The sequence below is a fragment of the Scyliorhinus canicula genome, chromosome 13 (assembly GCF_902713615.1).
Source record: "Scyliorhinus canicula chromosome 13, sScyCan1.1, whole genome shotgun sequence".
Classification (NCBI taxonomy): domain Eukaryota; kingdom Metazoa; phylum Chordata; class Chondrichthyes; order Carcharhiniformes; family Scyliorhinidae; genus Scyliorhinus; species Scyliorhinus canicula.
Window position 1 is genome coordinate 129,777,066 of NC_052158.1, and position 22,695 is coordinate 129,799,760.

Genomic DNA, 22,695 nt, shown 5'->3' on the forward strand with positions numbered 1-22,695 from the left:
AATAAATCTTTTTTCAAAACACTTGAATGATGAGAAGTTACATTATTACACAAGGATTTTTACAACAGAAGGTTGAATAAATAGATTAATTTTTATTTACATATATTTCTCATAACATTTGGTGCCATCTTGTGAAAAGTCATTCAGTCTAATTACTCACAAACATTGCTAAATTCTAGAAATGAGACTCGCACAGATTATTAAATTAATGATAAATCTGGATTCCAAAAGTAAAGATCTCAGAACGTGGGAAACAGACATTTCAAATGCATGCAAACCAATTTTAATGTGTACTTTGGTGGAATCATACCAAACTAATCATTAAGACATCTCTTTGTGGACAACAAGCGATAAATCCATCATCAATATCCTTGGACAGGTAAATGTTTTGCAGGAATTATCAGATAATTTGCCTCATATTGTGTCTCATATTTGATATGAGTAAGATTTTAAAAATTAATTTAAAAACTAAAGTGAATTGTAAGAATTGTCACCTTTAAGATAACAAATGCATTCTGTGGCATTTTCATTTAGTTTGTATTCAATATGGTGGAGGCACATTGAGAATTGATGTGTGAACCTTCTGACCGTTAGTTAAATGTTTGCCAGATCAGTCCACCACATCCTGGCAAAGGAACAGAAGGAGGCCCGAGGATTTTCCTGACCTTTGTTTCCTCATCTATGCAGTTATTCCCCCCCCCCCCCCCCCCCCCCCCCCCCCCCCTTGGTCAGTATTTCATTCATTAGTTTCTTCAAAACACATCCTACATTAATTCCTAGCTCCATGATTTTAATATTCCAAATTTAATATATTCCCAGTGAGATTCAGTTGCTGTTGGAGGTAAAATGTAAAGATGGTTCTGACAGTCACAAGGATTATAAGGATAATTTCAGAAAAGTACTGCCTATCACCAGGTGTTTAAAGGTCAATCTCAGAACCCCAGGGCTGAATATTCAGTTGGGGAATCAGTTTTGTGTCTTGGCCCCACATGGGTTGTTCCAGACATGTTCACCTCTATTTCTAAAGGAAAGGCACCATCGGGGAGTGGGGAGGCCATATAAATAGGGAAGGTAATAGGCACCTGAGGCTGGAGGGGCTGCCTCACCACCACCTGGAAAGGCAGGCCCCCCCCCCCCCCCCCCATTGGGTGGCCCACCGGCTACAGCAGTGGCCCAGAGCTCATTACAGGTGTTGGGGTGGTTTCCTCGGAGGGTTCAAGTGTGGCAACACCCCCCCCCCCCTCTTTTCCGACCTGAGCACACCACTTTGGATTGCAGCTGTTCCAGGCTAATGGAGGCTGCCCGCATGCCAACTGGAAATATTACTCAGCCCCTTAAAAACATTAGAATACAAAGTAAAAATACTGCAGACATGGAAATCTGAAATAAAAACAGAAATTATGCTGGAAATACTCAACAGGTCAAACTATAATTGTGGAGCAAGAAACAGATTTAACGTTTCAGGTCAATGATGACCCTTCATGATTGCCCAGAGCTGATCATCTCCACAGGTACTGATTGATCTGCTGGGTATTTCCAAACATTTCTGTTTTTATTCCTTAATTACATGAATTTGATGTGAATTGACTACCTGCTGCTTGTGGGCAGGTAGCTGTTCTTGATCTAATCCGGATCTCTGAAAGCAGCTCCAGCTTGGAACTGTGACACAGCACTGACACAATGGTCAGCAGTGGCTAAATTATGGGTTCTCACCCAAACCCAGTCCATTCGAGATTCAGCCCTTACTCTTGGCTACCACACAATGCTCACTATAAGACAGGCATTGCAATTTATAGTCCGGCAACTGACTCCATTTCAAATACAGGTATTGCAACACAAACTTGCATTTTATAAACTTAGATCAATTTTAGAACATTATTATCTGAATCATTTGACAACATAACATAAAATAACTGGTATGCATTGCTTTCCTATGTAGACTCACAATCTCAGGTTAAATGAAGAATACGTTGACTTGTTGATATTGCTAAATGAGGATGTCGTGGACTTTTATTGATAACTACAAATATATGTAGTGTAAGTGTTAAGGCTTTAATTCATGGAATTAAAATCCAGAACCGACTCCGTGACATCACACCTAACATAAGCAAATTTTAGAGTCCATACAGAGCCAGAAATGGGAAAGCTACATGGTAGTAAACCAACCAACCCGAATAGTTGCCTGTTCTTTCCAGGTGCCTGTGCATGACCTTCTCACAAAGCTATCAACTTGAAACTGTTGCTGCAGAATCTAATGGTGTCCTTCCTGCACTTCCTAAACTCTCTCACCTCCTTCTAGAATGAGTCAATTCTTGTCACCAAAGGAAGATTGATTTTGCCAGGATTTTACTTCCTCAACTTGGGAAAAGTGTTTCAAAATTTCATTTGCGGTGGTTAAATTGTACCTTAAGTTTTGGTAGCATAAATGGTGAGAAAGGTCGTGTGAGAATCCAATGTCAGAAGGCTCACAGGGCAAAGCGGAGAACTTAGATGCCATTATACCAAACATATCATTCCTTAGTTAAAAGTGATTGTTTTCTGCACACCGGTAGCTTGCTGTTGAGGTGCAAATACTATTGTAGCATAGCATGAATCATCGGAGGCGACTGAAGATGCTAGATTATGTTGATGGTTTTTTCCAGGGATCTTCAGTACTGCATAGTCCATGGAGCACACTGTGGAAATAGGATCCTCTGATTTCTGAAATGAATTTAATGAAAAAGTACATGATTAAGATTTATCTTATGATTTGTGTATCGTAGAGGTTTTCCAGATGCAGAATCCTAAAGCGAATTTATGTTTGCATCCACCCAAATTGGCATCATGCCTGCAGCCTGAATCCAGGATGCAGTAATGTTAAGCCCTGAGAGATCACTTAATATCAATTAGATCTGGCAATAATTGGAGTACAATACAAGTCTGAATCCGAGTTCAAATTATTAAACACTGAGCTAGACTGTTGCAACTCCTGGGCATTTTCTTATTTGCCTAGATTTTATGCTTCCGTAAATAGAAATTAGCAATTGAAAGGAGATATTTGGAAGTCAGCAGTACGTACAGAGACAAGTAAAGACACTGCATACTATTCTTAAAGCAATTTGCCCAAGGATCTGAGGACCATATTTTGTTTTTATAATTTGGTCTTTCTGGTTTGATTTTGTTGCCTTTCTTCAAACAGCTTCATAAACCTGAATAACTTGTAGAAATGACCACTATATCTATTTTAGATTCTCGGAGTGAGATATATAACTGTTAAATGTGTCATAGCTGACCACAAGGATTGATGGAAATCAGTGTTATGCAATGGTTCAGCTGGCAATGCTTTATCCTGAAGGTATTTTAAAAAGAATTCCATACAATTATTTGGAAGAAAATAGTTATTTGGTCTTCTTAAATGCCTGTAATACTGGAAAGAAATAGTTTGAATGGGATTTATGGAGCTCTCTTCAGTTATTTCTCAAACACTTTTTAATTTAATCTATTGCTTTGAGAGTATTAGTCATGGTGTTGTTGGGCAGGATTCTCCAGTCTTGTCTGTGGCGGGATCTGTTACGAGCGAGAATGGAAAATTTGGCATTCCAGCCAAAACTCCATTCACTTTCAGCGGCACCGGAAAATCTCAGCCAAGAATGAGGACAGAAGATTGCGACCATTGTTTTTATGAGGGATTAGACAGAAGTGTAGGAAATGCAGCAGCCAATTTGCATAAGACACCCCCAAAAGCAGCAAAGGGATAATGACCAGATAATCTATTTGTGATGTTGATTAAAGGATGACTATTGGCCAGGATATTGGAGACAACTCCCCTGCCCTTCATTGAAGGTGTCAATGGATCTCGTGAACTCATCTGAACGGGTTGGCAAGGCCTTAAGTTAACATCGCGTCTGTAAAACAGTATCTCCAACAGACCAGCACTCTCTCAGCACGGACTATCAGCATCAATCTTATGGTCAAGTCTCTCTGGAGGGCACAATGAAACCACATCCTTTTGATTCAGATGTGAGAGTGCTATCACTGAACCACAGCTTTCAATGGTTTTAAATTTGGATATCTGTACAATCCTAAACTACTTATATCAGACGCAATTTAATGGGACAGAACCAGAGCCCCGTTTTGGGCGAGGTGATTTTTGGCACATGTGGCGCAGAATATGGCACCGCTATTTAATGGCACATAGACGTTTTTTTGGCCTGAGCGAAGAACGCCCCACCAAGGCTGCACTTACACAATTTCCTGCACTGGCAAGGTGAACTCAGCTCGCTAGTGCAGGAAGAGTACCTGCGAACGCTACCCCGATCTTTAAACTCTCCTCAGGTATCCCATCGTGGCCTTTGGAACCCCTCGCTGCACCCAACATACCTCCTAGGGGATCCTCGAGCTCCTCCGCACCACACCTCTTAAGGCAAGGTACCCCTGGGGCTGATTCCCAGAGAGGGCAACTTGGCACCTGGACACCTTGGAATTGCAAGCCTGGCAGTGCCACAATGTCTCCCTGGCATTGCCAGGGTGGCAATGCCAAGGTGCCAGACTGGCAATGCCAAGATACCCATGTGCCAGCAGGTGTGCCAGGGTACCACCCTGTCCAGCGCCCGACCACCCGGGAGTCTCTAATAGCCTGGGAGACCCCCCTCCCCCAAATGGTGTTACGCCTGGTCCTCACCCTGGCGAGGTCTCCCAGGTGAGGCTGTTAGTTCCCGGGCTGTGGAAGAATAAGGTGCAGACATATTTAAACGAGCCTAAAGCCTCGCGAGATCTTATTAAACCTCATGAGGTGCTTCGAGCGTTACATATTTCGCAAGATTCATATTTCGCGAGATTCAACGGCCTCGTCGCATCACCAAGTGTGGCGCGATGAGGGCATTAAATCGTGCCCATCATCTCATGCGCACTTAAATCGCTGATGGAAAGGAATACATGTAAGGTTACATGTACCATTTCTCAGAATATTTGAGGACCAACTCATGCAAATGACATATTGCCGTGTTTACACCAGTACTATGGCAGTTAGCATCAGGTCATAGTCCCTTTTATTTTGCAAATCAAATTCTATAGCATGCATTAACCCCCTGTAATATTGATGGGAGCATGTTGAAGCATGTATGCTCTTCCCAGTAATTATCAGCTTGTATAGCAGGAGAAACACCAAAAGGCCCATTTAAATGATGATTTTATAAGTAGATGTAGAAAATCACAGAACACTAGCCCAACACGAACAGTGGTGTTCTCCCAGTGTTCTGTTCAATTTTCATCTGTCATTTTAAAGCAAATTTGCTGGTCATGTATTATTTGCTGTTTATGTGACTTGGATCTGTTCACAAGTAATTCATCGGCTGAAAACTGCTTTCTTTTTTAAAGATATTTATTTGTTCTTTCATGAGATGAGGGCATCGCTGGCAAAGCTATCATTTGTTGCCCATCCCGAATTGCCCTTGAACTAAATAATTTGTCCATTCCAGAGGGCATTCCAGAGTCAATAACATTGCTGTGGGTCTGAAGTCACATGTCGGCCAGGTAAGGAAGGCAAATTTCCTTTCCTAAAGAACATCAGTGAACCAGATGGGTTTTTACAACAAGGTGTCATGATCATTGGTGTTGAGACCGGCTTTCAATTCCAGACTTTTATTTCAATTCCAAAAGCTGCTGTGGTGGGTTTTGAACCCTTGGCAACAGCGCAATAATCTGTGTTTCTAGGTTACGAACCGAGTGACATTTCTATGATGCCATTGTTGTAACTTGTGAGTCATCTGAACATGTTGCAGATTGTGTAGATGCAGGGCTACCTCAACCATGTCATCAGCAACTGGCAATTAACAATACTGAGCCTCTTCTACCCTTTGCACCAAGGCCCACATTATCACATGTTGCTATTTCTATTTTGTATAATCGCCATGGGTGGGATCCACCAGGCCCCCAGCTGCGTGTTTCTCGTTGGCGGTGGGATTCTCTATTCCCATTGCTTGTCAATGGGATTTTCCTTTGAAGCCATCCCAAACCGCCTGGAAACCCGTGGGCGGAGCTGCGCTGCCGGCAGGAACTAAATCCCAATAGCCGGAAAATTCCGGCCCATATATCTTGTTATGGACTTCAAACTACCTCACGGCCAGCGCAAAGTAGAATGGCGGATTCACTATCTCTCCTCACTTTATCTTTTGTGGGAATCGTGTGATTTGATGGTTTGGAAGAATATCACCCAAATACATATAGATCTGAGTAAATGTTCATTGCACAGGTTATCATCACATTAACTGAATAAATTTGTCATGTCGACATTAGGATCAGAGCTAACAGAAATGAAACCAGCAAATTATTTAAATCCTGATATTACGCGATGATAACCTAGAATATAATTACCTGACAACTGGCATCTGCTGCATGAGGACTGGCATCCGTACCTATAAAGAAAAAAAGAGACTTGTTAAATACAGGTTCCCAAGCTGGGTATGATACATCCGCAAGTGGATTGGTTGAGAAAAGCACCATCTGTTCCAATGCAAACCTTGGTACAGTGCGATATAATTCTACAAATCACCTCTTACAAATATGAAGAATGAGGCCACCTAGCACATTCAAAATTATGACTTCTTTTCACCCCAATCTTTGTAAGTTCAGTAAGTGATCACCTGTACTGTAAGTATCTTGTTACCGCATTCACCACAGGTTGGTTAGTTATCACACTGTTGATCAACAGGAGCTGGACTCAAATCATTTTTGTACATTTTCTTTTTACAAACAATATCTACTTCAGGTTTCAGGGGAACGAAAACTGGACAAAGGGATGGTGGGGCAATGTCAAGCTCAACTTTCTTGGTTTAACAAAATGAGCGCAGTGGAGGATTTCCACCTCAATAAAATCAGGGTGTTAACAGGTTGAGGGAGAGCCACAGCACGGGTTAACATCGAATGCCTTGAGCAGCTAAATTAGTCTTGTGTCCTTTGTAAACTGAATGCAAGTTCAGAAATGTCAAATAATTTTCCTTTGCATCTTTTAGGTAGCTTTCAGGATATTGTAATTCTAATAGATCAGGTGGTTGATGACAGATTTTTTCCAGGATAATGAGCTAGATTTTGTATACATTTTAAGTTGTTACACGTTAATGCCTGAACAAGGTCAGCAGTGGTGGCTGATTCAATCTCCACAAATAGATGAAAGACATCAATCATTGTGTCTATCACTCCTCTCGTTTATATATATTTTTAAATCTTGGTTCAAATTTCTCAATCAATTGATTTTCCACAGTGGCACATCAAGACAGGAGACTATTACAGAAGTTGGTTCAGTAAAGGCACAATTTTTTCTTTTAAAAAAAAATAAGTGTGAGTGTACGAGCAGTTGCAAAGTCTTCAGCCTTGCGATCTTACTATGCTCATGCTTTGGAATAATCGCCAGGAAAGGGTGAAAGTATTGTGACAGGACAGAGTGGAACATCCCATTCTACTCTGAAAGATTTAAGGTTTAGTCCATGTGTGTGTGTTTATGTTGAGATAATTGTGGGGGGAGGGGGAACTGTAGTCGAGTCATCCCCACATGTTTATCCCCATGTTATTAATGTTTTCCTTGGAAGAAAAGATTTGTGTTTCGACTTTACTGACCAATTATTCTGTTTCCTTTATGGTCAAGTATCTTCTAATAGAATCTAAAGTGTACCTTCGGAGTTTAGTGCTGCTCCTGATTTTAAATGGATGTCATATGTTGGAAAGACAGAATAAAAAGCAAAGAAAAACAAAGAATCATAGAATTTACAGTGCAGGATGATGCCATTCGGCCCATCAAGTCTGCACCAGCCCTTGGAAAGAGCACCCACTCAAGCCCACACTTCCACCCTATCCCTGTAACCCAGTAACCCCACTTAACCTTTTTGGACACTAAGGGCAATTTAGCATGGCCAATCCACCTAACCCGCACATCTTTGGACTGTGGGAGGAAAGCGGAGCACCCGGAGGAAACCCACGCAGACACGGGGAGAACGTGCAGACTCCGCACAGACAGTGACCCCAGGTGGGAATTGAACCTGGGACCCTGGAGCTGTGAAGCAACAGCGCTAACCACTGTGCTACCATTCTGCCCACATGGGATGAAACATGCTGATGCTCAGACTCTGCAATTGTAACGAATGCAGTAACCAGCCAGGAGTAACCAACCATGCTTCTTAGTGCAAACTAAAGTCACTACTTTGTTTTTTTTTTCGCCCATTTATAACTAAAACTAGAAAATTAATCCAAAAATCTGTATTAATAATCCAAAGCATTTTGGTTCAAATCCTGTGACGGCAGTTTGAGAATTTAGCTTCAATTAATAAAATCTGGAAATAAAAAACTGACATCAATAAAACAAACAGTCACCATGGGCAGAGATTAATTGAGCTTGGCAGAGCAGGTATGATGGCGGAGAGCAATGTGAGAATTGGGCTGGAATACCGGCATTAGATTCCCAGTGTTTTGAGAACTGTCCCCAGTTAGGTTGAGACCACAAAGGAACCAATGTAGGAACCTTGTCTGTCACGGGATGTCCATTGGCATCATTTAATAAACCAAATGATACCAATTATCCCTCAGCTCCTGGTCATTTAGTGGAGGTTCAGGGATTGAATGGGAGTCACATGGCTCTCCTGCACCAGCCAACGACTGCCCAGCAAACCCCACTGGGTATGCCTATAACCTCTCCCTGGTGGTGGAGAGAGGGGTGGGGGAAGGGGAAGGGGAAGGGAGGAGGGTGCTTTTTGTCAGGCACTTGGTGCATCATCAAGGAACATAGGATTGGGAGGGGGAAGGGCAACTGAAAACCAACCCCCTTTCCCTTGTCTCTGACACCCCGACCCTTCCTTAACCCCCTCCCTGTGATCACCATCCTGTCTTTTGGCCTGGGGACCCTCATTGGTCCTGGGCTTCTGGTGGGGACATTATCAGCAGCTGCTCCCAGTGCTATTGATGGCAATGCCGAGGGCCAGGATACTACCTTTCCCAGAGCCCGACAACCCGGGGCCTCCGATGGCCTGGGAGACCTCCAGGTGCATTACACCTTGTCCACATTTGTGTGGACCAGTGCTAAACAGTGCCACCTCGCGGTCTCCCAGGTATGGATGTTCGATCCTAGGCCTTGGGAGAGCGCAGGAATATTTAAGTGAGCCTAACTGGCTGGTGAGTGCAAGATCTAGATTGAAATGTCTCATGAGGTGTCCCAAACATCACAGATCTCGCGAGAGGCCTTTTGTGAGATTTAACAGTCTTGTTGCTTCCCTCTTTGTGCAATAACAGTAATGTGTCCACCTCTGTCAGGACTACAGGAACAGCCAAAAATGGTAAAAGAAATCTCTTTGAGAATAGTAGGAAAAACTAATCTTTTAGTTGGTACAAGTTAAAATTCCACTTTGCCTTCAATGTTGTATAATCTTTGAAAATGCCAGATGATGGGCTGGATTCCTTGATCACCCAGCCGCGTGTTTCTTGGCAGCACACCATTCCTGCAACTTGTCCATCGGATTTCCCATTGAAGCCATCCCACACCGTTGGGAAACGCATAGACAGGGCTGTGCTACCAGCGGCAAAAGAGAATCCCAACGGCAGAAGAATTCCAGCTGGTATATAAACGGTATAAGATAGATAAGGGGCGGGATTCTCCGACCCTCCACCAGGTCGGAGAATCGCCGGGGGGTCCGGCGTCAATCCCGCCCCCGCCGTGTCCCAAAGTCTCCGGCACCAGCGATTCGGCGGGGGCGGGAATCACGCCGCGCCTGTTGGCGGGCCCCCCGGCGATTCTCCAGCCCGCGATGGGCTGAAGTCCCGCCGCTGTCATGCCGGTCCCGCCGGCGTGAATCAAACCACCTACCTTACCGGCGGGACCAGGTGGCGGGGGCGGGCTCCGGGGTCTTGGGGGGGAGGGGCACGGGGTGATCTGGACTGGGGGGTGCCCCCACGTTGGCCTGTCCCGCGATCGGGGCCCACCGATCGGCAGGCGGGCCTGTGCCGTGGGGGCACTCTTTTGCTTCCGCCTTCGCCATAGTCTTCATGATGGCGGAGACGGAAGTGACCCCCTCCCCTGCGCATGCGCGGGGTTGAGGTCAGCAGCCGTTGATGCTCCGGCATATGCGCGGACTTTGGCCGGCCGGCGAAGTCCCTTCGACCCCGGCTGGCGAGGCGCCAAAGGCCGTTCCCGCCTGCCGGCATGGCGCCAACCACTCCGGCGCAGGCCTAGCCCCTCAATGTTAGGACTTGGTCCCTAAAGGTGTGGAGACTTCCGCAACTTTGGGGCGGCCCGACGCCGGAGTGATTCACGCCACTCCAACACGCCGGGACCCCCACCCCGCCGGGTAGGGGAGAATCCCGCCCAAGGTTTTGTATGTTCGGAAAGTAGAAGTTTTGAACCGTGTGTTTATGCAATGTCTGACCTAGTTGCTTTCGAGGATTGTCTAGTTTATCTGTTCGAACTATAGAATTGGTGAAACGAAAAATGTCTTCTGCGACGTACCTTGTTTTTTTGGTCGGAATCTGAATAAAATGTAAATTAGCAGACAGATAATGATGAAGGCAGCTATTACTGCTGCAACAATTATCTGAATTTTTGCTTCGTTATTCTGGGATTTTTCAGTCACGTTGTCTGTGTTGTTTCTGTTTTCTGGGATTGGAATCTCTGAATCTTCAAAAAAAAAGAATAATATTTCATTTAGAGCACAATATGAAATATCAGCTCTCATATGTTGTTACATTGACATTCTACAGTGTGCCAACACTTCAAATCGTATCTTTTGTTTGTAATTTAAATCAAACTTAATTAGAATACAATGTTTGTAATGCCAAGACTGCAAATTTTACCACAGCTTCAGCAGTGGCCTATATCTGGTTGATAATTGTAATGTTCTGCCAGGAAGGAAAGAACTGGTGGCAGAAGTTATTCCAAGTCGTGTGAGTGAAACATCTAGGCCGGAATTCTCCAGTCGTTGCGATTCAGTTTTCCCGCTGTCAGCGCACTGCTGCCTGCGGGTTCCCGCCAACGTGAGGTGGTTACATTGGGAAATCACATTGAGAAACAACGGCAAGACAGAATCCAGCCACCAGCAAATAGCGAGGTGCCGACAAACATGCGGCCGGGGAACCGGAGAATCGAAGCCCTTAGTGTTCAGGTTTGGAGGCTATAATAATAATAATAATAATCTTTATTAGTGTCACAAGTTGACTTACATTAACACTGCAATTAAGTTACTGTGAAAATCCGATGGAAACAGATGAGGGGCGCGATTGAATGGCCCCATTGTGCCCAAATTGGTGACGCAACAAAGCCGTTGATTCTCATGAGAGACCTCTTGTGAGATTCACGACGCTCAAAACACCTCGTGAGATTTAACGCGATCACGTGAGGCGTCATCTCGCTCTCTCTGGGCAAGATCCAGATTTACATATTTAAATGAAGTATGTCTGCGCCGTATTCTCCAGAGGCCCGGGATCGAACGCCCGCGTCTGGGAAACCTCGCCAGGATGTCGTTTACTACTAAATAAAGGCAAATTACTGTGGATGCTGGAATCTGAAACCAAAGAGAAAATGCTGGAAAATCTCAGCTGGTCTGGCAGCATCTGTAGGGCGAGAAAGGAGCTAGCGTTTCGAGTCCAGATGATCGAGTCCAGATGATCCTTTGTCAAAGACATTTACTACTGGTTTCCAAAAACGTTGACCAGGCGTAATGGCATCTGGGGGGGTTGTCTCCCAGGCCATTAGAGGCCCCGGATGATTGGGCTCTCCTCAGGTTGGTACCCTGGCACCACTACTGGCACCTGTGCACCTTGGAACTGCAGTGCCACCCTGGAATTACCAGGATGCCCATGTGGCAGTGCTAGGCTGGCAAGTGCCAAGGTGCCCAGGTGCCAGGGATTGGGCCCGGGGGTGCCTTGCCCTTAATTGGTGGGGTGGGGGGGTACTTGAGGACCCCCTAAGAGGTAACTTGTGTGCAGTGGTGGAGGGGGGGGGGGGAGGTTTGGAGACCGCTGTGGGGTGTGTGAGTGGGGGGCTGAAACATCGGGGCGGCATTTAAAAATGGAGGGGCATTCCTCACCGAGGCAAACCTCCCCCCCACCCACAAAGTCCAGTTAAAAAGCAGTGTCGTTCGCGTGCAGGCGCCGAGAAACATCCCACTAAACTCGGTTTTTGTCCTGTTAAATCATGCCCCAAACTTCCTGTTTCTTAGCTGAGAAGTGACTTTATTGGAAGGCATTGAAGGTAACTAGTGGGAAAGTGGGGGTGAGCGGGAATGCGATAAAATAATCAAAAGAAGGGGCCTTATAAATATGAAGTAAATTAAAAATTTCAAGCAGCCTCTTGTGAATTTTCTTCACAACACTGTGACAGTTAAGTGTTTAAAGAACATTTTGATGTAAAACAGGCCTTTTTGTCTCTTGAACCATTACTTGGGGATGTGGTTGACATAGCTAGGTTTAATTCTCTGTGCATTTGTCAACATGAACTCCTATCTGCATTAGTTAACCTGTTAATTTAAGTGGAGTATAGCTGGTCATAAAATAGCCTAACAGGAATTTATGCAAATAATTTAACAGGTGCACTGAAAACAGCCCTCAGAGGGACTTAAATACATCAGCATTTATCAACTGTGGCTGGTGATTTAATGACGTGCCAGTTAGTAATGGCGAGGCAATGCTTCTGCTGATGATATGAAAATTAAAATGGATAACTCTAAAATCCATGAGCCTTAATGGTGGCCTAAACGGGCAGCATGGTGGCTCAGTGGGTTAGCCCTGTAGCCTCACGGCGCCGAGGTCCCAGGTTCGATCCCGGCTCTGGGTCACTGTCCGTGTGGAGTTTGCACATTATCCCCGTGTTTGCATGGGTTTCACCCCCACAACCCAAAGATGTGCAGGCTAGGTGGATTGGCCACGCTAAATTGCCCCTTAATTGGAAAAAATGAATTGGGTGCTCTAAATTTAAATTGTGACCTAAACAGCCTGCTCCTTCAGAAAATATAGCGAGATTTTACACATCATTTTCAGGTATATTTTCAGCAGCAAAATGAACAATTTAATTGAGGGAATGAGTCAAAAATGATGGTTTCCATTTACGAAAAAGTTGTTACAATGGTACAACAAAATTATGGCAATAGAAGACTGTTATTTTAAAAGTCTTGCAATAGCCGTACACTTAAGTTACAGTATAAATACATTTCTATTGATGTTTATTTATACCTAAACTTCACACAAATCAATTAAACTAATGGTTCAATCTTTTTCCGGATAGTATTTTAAAGCATTTCATTATTAATTGCAAATCTCTGCGTGTGTCACACATACTCAGGTACGTAATTTGGAACAGATTTTGGAATACCAAAATAACAGTGAGGCTAACAGCACTCACTGTTAGCTATGTGGAAATGGTACAGCAAATTAGTCAGGGCTTAGATATGCACTAAATGTGACACTGCGCTTTTAATAATTAACTCCCAGCACAAGTGAGGTTGATCGGGGCTCATTAGCAATTATCACGTTTTAAAAATGGTACTTACACTTGAAATAATACGAGTTAATTTTGTGCAGCAAATTTAGTTCACATTTGCTGTGCAAATACAGAAAATTCACATCATTTCACAAATTTAAATGATTTGGTAAACAGCAAAATACTGGGCATGATCTAGAGGCCCATTCCCGTTTAAAAAAATATATTTAGAGTACCCAATTCATTTTTTCCAATTAAAGGGCAATTTAGTGTGGCCAATCCATCTAGCCTGCACATCTTTGGATTGGGGGCGAAACCCACGCAAACCCAGGAAGAATGTGCAACCTCCACATGGACCGTGACCCAGAGCTGGGATTGAAACTGGGACCTCGGCGCCGTGAGACAGCAGTGCTAACCGTGCTGCCTTAGTGGCCCCATTCGCTGTGCACTGAAATCATGTTAGGTGGGTTATGGGGCTAGGGAGGGGAATTGGGCCTATGTAGGGTGCTCTTTCGGAGGGTTGTTGCAGACTCGATGGGCTGAATGGCCTCCTTCTGCACTGTACGGATTCTATGATATTCTACAAAATTCTAAATCTCGCGAGTGGTCAAAAACGGGATTTACTCCAACGTGATCTTGATTCAGGATCTTCCCCGTCCCCTGGCCGGGGACGTGATCAGATTCATACCCAGAGAAGGCGTGGGTCTGATTTCCATGAATTTGAATATGTTTTAATATAATGAAAAGGATCACGCCTTAGCTTCCACCCACAATGCATCCTCGCCTGGTTTTCAAAAGCGATAAACAATTGTGATGACGACACCGGGGTGCGGAGGTACCTGGAGGCCCTAGAGATTCAGGGACAAGACTGGAAATTGCCTGCTGGCATTCTCACAGTGCTCCCTGGGGCATTCCAGAGGCAATGCCAAGGGAGCACATGAAGGGGACAGTCCCAAGAGGCCCTTGTGAGGGTGTGGTAACACTCCTCCATTGAAGGGTACACATCTTATGTGTAGTGGAGGAAAAGGGGAGTGCCCTGGTAGCCTGCAAGGGGAGGACCATGTATTTGAAAGGGGAGAGTTCCTGTGGTGAGGGGGGGAGAGTGCCTCCCGATACTTGAGCAGTGGTGGGGTGGGGTGGGGGGGGGGGGGGGGGGGGGGTGCAGAGCATACCCCGATGCTTCGGTTTGGGGGGTCACCCCGATCCTTGTGGGTTGGTCATCTGTGCCCGTGGGGGAGTTGGGGGAACTATTTTAACCACATATCATGGTGCCTTTTAAAGATGGTGCCCTGCTCTCTGCTGTCAAGCCAGCTTTTCTCGCTCGATCAGGCCCCACCCCACCACAGTGGCAGCGTAATCCACACCCCAGAATTTTTTTTCGTCCTCTAAACTCATCTGTGTTTCTGGAGAGAAACACATGGGGCAGGATTCTCCTGTACACGGCAGGACGGACGGACGGGCGGCGGCGGGGGGGGGGGGGGGGGGGGGGGGGGGGGGGCGCGGCGGTCCCGGCGGGATGGAGTGGCGTGAACTAGGCCTGCCCCGGAGTGGTTGGCACTCCGCCAGCCGGCGGGATAGGAGCTTTGCGCCATGCCAACCGGTGCCGAAGGGCCTCCGCCGGCCGGCGTGAGTTGGCACATGCGCGGGAGCGCCAGCATTTGCTTGTGTCATCCCTGCGCATGCGCGGGAGGGTTCGTCTCCGCATCGGCCATCACAGAGGACCACAGCGGCTGATGCGGAGAAATAGAGTGCCCCCACGGCACAGGCCCGCCCGCGGGTCGGTGGGCCCCGATCACGGGCCAGGCCACCGTTGGGCACCTCCTAGGGCCAGATCCCCCCGCGACCCCCCAGGAACCCTGGAGCCTGCCTGCGCCGCCATGTCCCAGCGGTAAGGGACCTACTCTAATTTACGCCGGCGGGACCGGCTACAGGCAGGCAGGACTTTGGCCCATCGCGGGCTGGAGTATTCGGGTGGCCCCAGCGCCCATTGAGTCGCACAAGACCGCGCCATTCTCCGAGGCGGGCGCGCGACTAACGCCCGGCCGGTTTTTGGGGGGGCGGGAGAAGGGGAGGACGGCGGGGGCAGGATTCACGCCGACCCCGGCGATTCTCCCACCCGGCGGGGGGGTTGGCGAATCCCACCCATGGTTTTCAATCAGGACCTGACAGTCAGACAAATTCGGGGAAAATCCCACCCACTCTTTTTGAAATCACAACTCAGACACAACCTTTAGACTGTGGCATTTAATGCAGATCTAAGTCTTGCCTAATTTGCTGCACCATTTCCACTTAGTAATGCACTAGCTTTTGCTTCCTTAATCGTACACCAGAGAATCCTGCTCAGCTGCCGATCAGCAGCACCCACCACCTACAGCTACAGACTGGCTGGCAGGCCTGTCAGAATTTCTCCAGCTGGAGAAAATCAAATACAACATCCGAGGGTCGGACAAGGGCTTCCACAAAGCATGGGTGCTATTCATCGGCCTGTTCCAAGACCTGCTTGAAGCAATTAGTGATTCAGAAGAAAGGGGGGGGGGGGGGGGGGGGAATGAGGGCAGACAAGATCGCACAGAACTGATAGGAACAAGGTTAACAGGAGGTGGCAAGGAAGGAACGCAGGGAAGGATCAGGAAGGGGCATGATAAAGAGCGATGGGGGAGGGTCAGAGAGCCCCTTCCAACGAAATCATAGGGGCAACAGCAATAAACACAAAATAAAAGAAACAATATAACAATACAACACCCATGCCGGAAGAAGGGGCCAAGATGAACCCGACTATCAACAGGGGGTGGGGGCGGAAGGGGAGCAAGGAAAGGGCGAGGGCCAATGAAAGGGGCATGTGTAAATTGTACATAAGGAATGTTGTATTCTGTAAATATTATTGGCGATATTTTCTGTAGCCCGATGCCGAAATTGGGAACGGCAATCAGGCGGAGAATAGCTAGCTGGAAGAAGACAAAGGGTGGTGGTTGATGGAAAATGTTCAGACTGGAGTCCAGTTACTAGTGGTGTACCACAAGGATCTGTTTTGGGGCCACTGCTGTTTGTAATGTTTATAAATGACCTGGAGGAGGGCGTAGAAGGATGGGTGAGTAAATTTGCAGATGACACTAAAGTCGGTGGAGTTGTGGACAGTGTAGAAGGATGTTACAAGTTACAGAGGGACATAGATAAGCTGCAGAGCTAGGTGGCTGACAGGTGGCAAATGGAGTTTAATGCAGAAAAGTGTGAGATGATTCATTTTGGAAGGAATAACAGGAAGACAGAGTACTGGGCTAATGGTAAGATTCTTGGTAGTGTGGATGAGCAGAGAGATCTTGGTGTCCATGTACATAGATCCCTGAAAGTTGCCACCCAGGTTGACAGGGTTGTTAAGAAGGCGTACGGTGTGTTAGCTTTTATTGGCAGAGGGATTGAGTTTCGGAGCTATGAGGTCATGTTGCAGTTGTACAAAACTCTAGTACGGCCGCATTTGGAGTATTGCGTACAGTTCTGGTCGCCTCATTATAGGAAGGATGTGGATGCTTTGGAACGGGTACAGAGGAGATTTACCAGGATGTTGCCTGGTATGGAGGGAAGAACATATGAGGAAAGGCTGAGGGACTTGAGGCTGTTTTCGTTAGAGAGAAGAAAGTTAAGAGGTGACTTAATTGAGGCATACAAGATGATCAGAGGATTAGATAGGGTGGACAGTGAGAGCCTTTTTCCTCGGATGGTGATGTCTAGCACGAGGGGACATAGCTTTAAATTGAGGGGAGATAGATATAGGCAGATGTCAGAGGTAGGTTCTTTACTCAGAGAGTAGTAAGGGCGTGGAATGCCCTGCCTGCAACAGTAGTGGACTCGCCAACACTAAGGGCATTCAAATGGTCATTGGATAGACATATGGACGATAAGGGAATAGTGTAAATGGGCTTTAGAGGGGTTTAACGGTCGGCGCAACATCGAGGGTTGAAGGGCCTGTACTGCGCTATAATGTTCTATGTTCTATGTTCTAATGGCTTCCGATGCCGAATTTGGGGCAGGCGCCGGTTGCCAATGCTCCGCGTCGCCAAATTGGCGTCATCGCGACACGCAGTCGTAAGGCTGTTGGCGCATCATCAGCTGGCCCACCTGCGGATCTCCCCATCGGTGGGCTGAGTTTCCAACGGTGCAGGCCACATGCGGTCCCAGCAGTCGGGAACCTGTGTGCCAGCTGCGGACAGTGTCCAGTGCCGCCACACTCATCCGGGATTAGTGCCGCTGGATGGGGTGGGGGGCGGGGGGGGGGGGGGGGGGGGCCCAGGCTGTGGGGTCGGGGTGGGCGAGTTAGGGCTCCAGCATGGCTGGCGCGACCGGTGCTGCTCGTCAGGCCTGCGCATGGATGGCCCGGGACCCGGCCATTCTGCAGCCATTTTCCGCATGATCTACGAGTATTCCACACGGCGCCGGTGCTAGCCCCTCACTGGTACCAGAATCAGTGAGGGATTCGCGACGATTTTCCCGATGTGAATCATTCGCGGATTCTCCGCTACTGCCATAGCTGCAGGAATAGAGATTTCTGCCCTATATGTTTTATATATCTGAATGTTAAATTGTTAAAACTGGAAAATTCTAATCAAAATATTTAATTAAAAAAAATAGTGAGTGCTGTTCCCCTCACTGTTATTTTGATGGTCCAAAACCTACTCTAAACTATGGCCGGTATTCTCCAATCCCGCGGCCAAGTTCCAACGCTGGCGTGAAAAGCAGCGCCAACCACTCCGGTGTCAACTGTCCCCGATAATCAGGAATGCTCCCCTCCCTAGGGGGCTAGGTTGGCGCCGGAGTGGTCCCCGCAGCTCCAGCCGGCGTGAAACGCCAGGCGTGTTTCCGCGCAACAGCCGGTGTGATTCAGCGCATGCGTGCATGTTCCCGTCTCCGCACCGACCCCTGGGCAATATGGCAGAGCCCTACGGGGGGCCGGCGCGGAGGAACATAGGTCTCCGTGGAACCAGCCCGCCCGCCAATCGGTAGACCCCTATAGCGGGCCAGGCCACCGTGGAAGCACCCCCCCTCCCCCAGGGTCGGACCCCTGTTCCACCCACTCCAGGACGGCCCCCGCAGACACACCATCCAGGACACGTCATGTGGGACCTGAGTAACCCACGCCGGCACTCGGCTGAACTCGGCCGGCACCCGGCCCGTCGAGGCCCGGATCCTCGCCAGGGGGGCTGCATTCAATGGCCCCCAACCTACACGGCAGCGATTCCGCAGGCGCCCGAATATCGGCGAGCCGGCGTTGGGGCGGGGAATCCCGGCCTATGTATCAGAGTCCCTATGACAGAAGTAGAGATTTGTAATTAATAATGAAATGCTTTATCTGGAAAAAGATCGAACCATTAGTTTAACAGTTTTGTGTGAAGTTTAGCTACCAATACATTTTTTAAAAGCCAATTAATTTTCATTTCCATGGATTCCTGAGTGCATGATTTTGTGAGTGGATTTTTAACTATAATGAAGGCCAGGCACTTTCCTATTTTCATACAAAGAGGAAATTCACCTTTTAAAGTTGTTGAGAATAAAAATCTCACTTCAGCAGTTAGCATGAAAACTTATTCTTACACACCATAAACTTCAAACTGTTATAAAGTTAGTTGTAAACCCAATTAAAATCTCCCAAGTTCTGCATTACAATTTGATTAGCAAGGTAAATTAGGTGCGATGAATGTCGACTGTCTTTTCACATTTTGGGTGAGCTCACACTAAGAAACACAGAAATCAATATCCGTCTTTTCAGAAATGGTACGTAATATGCAAAAAACAAAAGTGTATAATAATTTAAAATAACATTGGTGAAGGAAAATGCAATACTTTTTTGCAGCATGTACATTGGTACAGCTCAAAGATACATGGGGTTGAAAGAGATCTTCAGTGATTACATAAAACCTTCAGAGAAAGGAAAATAGGGTGGAGTGTAAAACAGACTATTGATTTTTCATAATCTATTTTGTCATCTGGCTGGAGACCAATTTCACTTTCTCTGACCTGATTCTGGAAACAATTGACGACCATAACAGTCTTCCTTTATGTAATGACTGCAGGCTTTGGAAAAAATGCACTGCACTTTAAATTAGAGGAAGGTTACACCAAAAGATATGCACTCTTTGCGCTCTCGATTCTGCGACCCTTTAATGTTGCACTGCTTCCTGTTACAGTTTAGAGATAAGCATCAAAGAAAAATAAATTAACAGTCAAAAAGTGAGATCTGACGTTTTAGAAAGACTAAATTTCCCTACTGAGACTGACTGTAGAAACTGCATTCCTTCTAAAGACATTCTAGCATCTGATAGCTAAATAAAAGAAGATTTCATTATTAGCCCCAGGTGAATGCCCCACTCAGCTTTTGTTGTCTAAGGTATTTCCCTTTTAACAATTAGCTTTAACGATGACAAGTATTAATTACACACATTTTTATATAATGTGCTTGCTTTTTTTCAGTTGAATATAGTGTCTAGTTAAACAATCCATGAAATACACAGGGAAACACCTTGACATGCTTCCCTACGTAACAGAGCATGGCTTGTAAAGTAATGGAAACTGCTTCTTCCTCAAAACGGTTTAAGGCAACATTAGATAAGTGCCCATTTTTTTGGATGCAAACCCACATTTCTGAATGACGTTGAATGGAATAGTACACCTGATTCGGAAGGTTCTTCGTACAATGAAAGACGTACACCGACTCGTTGATGACTCATAGCCCGGGTTTCCATATTCATAAAATCACCTAATTGCTAATAATTTTGCAATAGCTTCTGTGAATTACTCGGGTTATTTTTGATGATTAGATTATAGACCTAGTAAGTCAGATTGTTTTCCCACCTGTGCCCCTTTGTCAACATGACCACTTGTCTGACTTGTATCAGTGCATAAAAGCACTATTTTCCAGTTGATCAAGCATTTTGAAACGATTACTCGACTAATTCTTAAATGAGGAGACATAGACCAGTTGAATCTGGAGGCATTTTTTCCACTGTGCATGGTATTGGCTCATAATGACTCAGGGTCTATCATTGGAATATAGAAACATGGCATAAGAGGAGACCACTTAGCCCATTGTGTCAATGCTGGCCAGAAAGCAATGATCCAGCCAATACCATTTCCCAGCTCTTAGTTCCAAACTGACTGTAATTCAAATGCATATCCAAGTATTTTTTTAAAGTGACGAGGCTTTCTGCCTCAACAGTAAGTTCCAGATTGGCAACAATCAAAATTTCTCCACAAATTCCCTCCAAACCTTCTACCAATCATTATAAATAAAGGCCTATTGTTTACCCACCGCTCTGGTAAAGGGAATTGGTCTTCTCTGATCCACTCCATCTAGGTCTCTTATAATTTTATGCATCTTTGATAAATCTTGCCTCAGCCTCAATTGTTCCAAAGAAAACAATCCCATCTTTTATCATTGATAAAGTTCTCCATTCCTGACAACATCCTTGTAAATTACTTCTGTGCCCTTGTGCAATTACATCCTTCCTGTAAATGTCAGCTGTAGCTAATCTGATGGCAGTACTCTCGCTGTGTTTTAACTAGTGTTTCATTCAGTTCTAGCATAACCTCCCTGCTCTATTCCTCGATATCTTGGTCTATTAAGGTGGGTACCCGATGTGTCTTCTTAACCATCTATTTACAGGTCCTACTACTTTCAAGGATCTGTGACCATGGACTCCAAGGTCCCTCTGTTACTCTTCTCAGTGTCCTAACATTTATTATTTCTGGTATTTTCTTGCCTTGTTTGCCCTCCACAAATGCATCAACTCATATTTCTCTGGATTGAATTCTATCGTTCACTGGTCATTTATCATTTGGGAATTTTATAACTAAATTGCTGGTATTTTGGTAAAATTGCACCTGTTTGCCGTTTGTAGCAAAAGTTTAAACAAATGCTTTGCATTTGGGATTTCATTACAATTAACAAACACAGAAAACATTTCCCATGGAATTTACAAAACTGCCCCGGAGCCTTTTGCAAAGAATTCTTGGAGACTGTCTTCACTTTTCATCCTGGGCAGTCAGTTCAACCTCTGATCAGCAGTTCCTGCTGACATGATGAAGGTTCCCTGTGTCAGCTATTTCACAAACATCATGGCTGCAGAAAATCTCAGGAATGTAGCTATAGCAGGGTAGTACCTCTTGGTGACCTCTGCCACTGACCCTGCCCAGAGTGTGCAGGGTAAATGGAAGACCACTTTAGTTACATGGGTTCAATTAAGACCTTCCTGTTCAGGGAGGCTAGACATGTCTAGACGTGTAGACGTGGTAGAATTGGACCCCCCCCCTCCACCCCCCCCCCCCCCCCCCCGTCCCCCCACCTCCCGCTCCAGCCATACTAAGAATGTGCTTCTATCATTTCAACTGCCTCCTTATCAAACTCTACCACCTCAAGGCCCAGATTCTAACGTGGACACCACTACTGCTTGAGCTGTAGTGGGAAAATGCGAGAAAAAGTTTCATGTGTGATGGCTTTATTAAAGTTAATAACAAGTTCAACTTAAGGTACTGAAAATGTTATGTTCTCTTTCACAAAGTAATATCTCAGCTCACGAAGCTCATTCAGTTGCTATCCATTTCTGACCGAACTGACTTATCTTCCTGTCGTATTAGAGTTGGATCTATTTGGCTTCAGCACTGGAAAGCGAACAAAAAGCCCCCTTTTTGGCATTAAGTTAACAACAGTGTTCCTAAACGTTAGTTTCTGGAAAATAACCAATCTACAATAGTTCCTATTACACAATACATCAACAACGTGACATGGATTGAAAAAAGTAACATTGAAACTGGTCAATTTAGAGCATTTTATAAATACATTTTTAAAAGTGACTCATTCATTCTCATAAATGAATAAAACTTGGAACATGAACTTTTTTCATTTTTTTACTGGGGATATAAAATAGCTATTGTTAAAGGTACCTTGCTAACACATAGAGGCATTTCAAATAGGTTAAAGTAACCCTTCCATGTCAATGGAAGTTAGGATTTCTTATCCATTATTCCAATCGCATTCAATAAATATTTTAATCAAGAATTATAAAAGATACACTAACTAGCATAAATGATAGAAAATTCACATTAGTTTCTACAACTAATAACAAAGTTGCTCTACAGAAGAGTCACATGGACTCTTCCACTTTTATTATTCTGCTCTTGTATTATCTATAATAACAAAGAGCCGTCTGGCAATATTAAGCTGAGAAGATATTTTGATCTGAACCCAGAACAGACTACAACATATCAACTGCAATATAAAAAGC

At 45.4% G+C, this 22,695-nt stretch overlaps 1 protein-coding gene across 1 annotated transcript in view; it reads right to left on the reverse strand.

The window, feature by feature from the left end:
* Positions 1–1,197: 1,197 nt before the first annotated feature.
* LOC119976250 overlaps positions 1,198–22,695 on the reverse strand; it is a 28,394-nt gene continuing 6,896 nt past the window's right edge. Inside the window, exons 3-5 of the mRNA XM_038816608.1 lie at positions 10,463–10,630; positions 6,352–6,392; positions 1,198–2,700 (exon numbers count right to left, since the gene is read on the reverse strand). Of these exons, the coding sequence (XP_038672536.1) occupies positions 2,518–2,700; positions 6,352–6,392; positions 10,463–10,630 (392 nt within the window). The 3' untranslated portion in view covers positions 1,198–2,517. The remainder of the gene's footprint in view (positions 2,701–6,351; positions 6,393–10,462; positions 10,631–22,695) is intronic.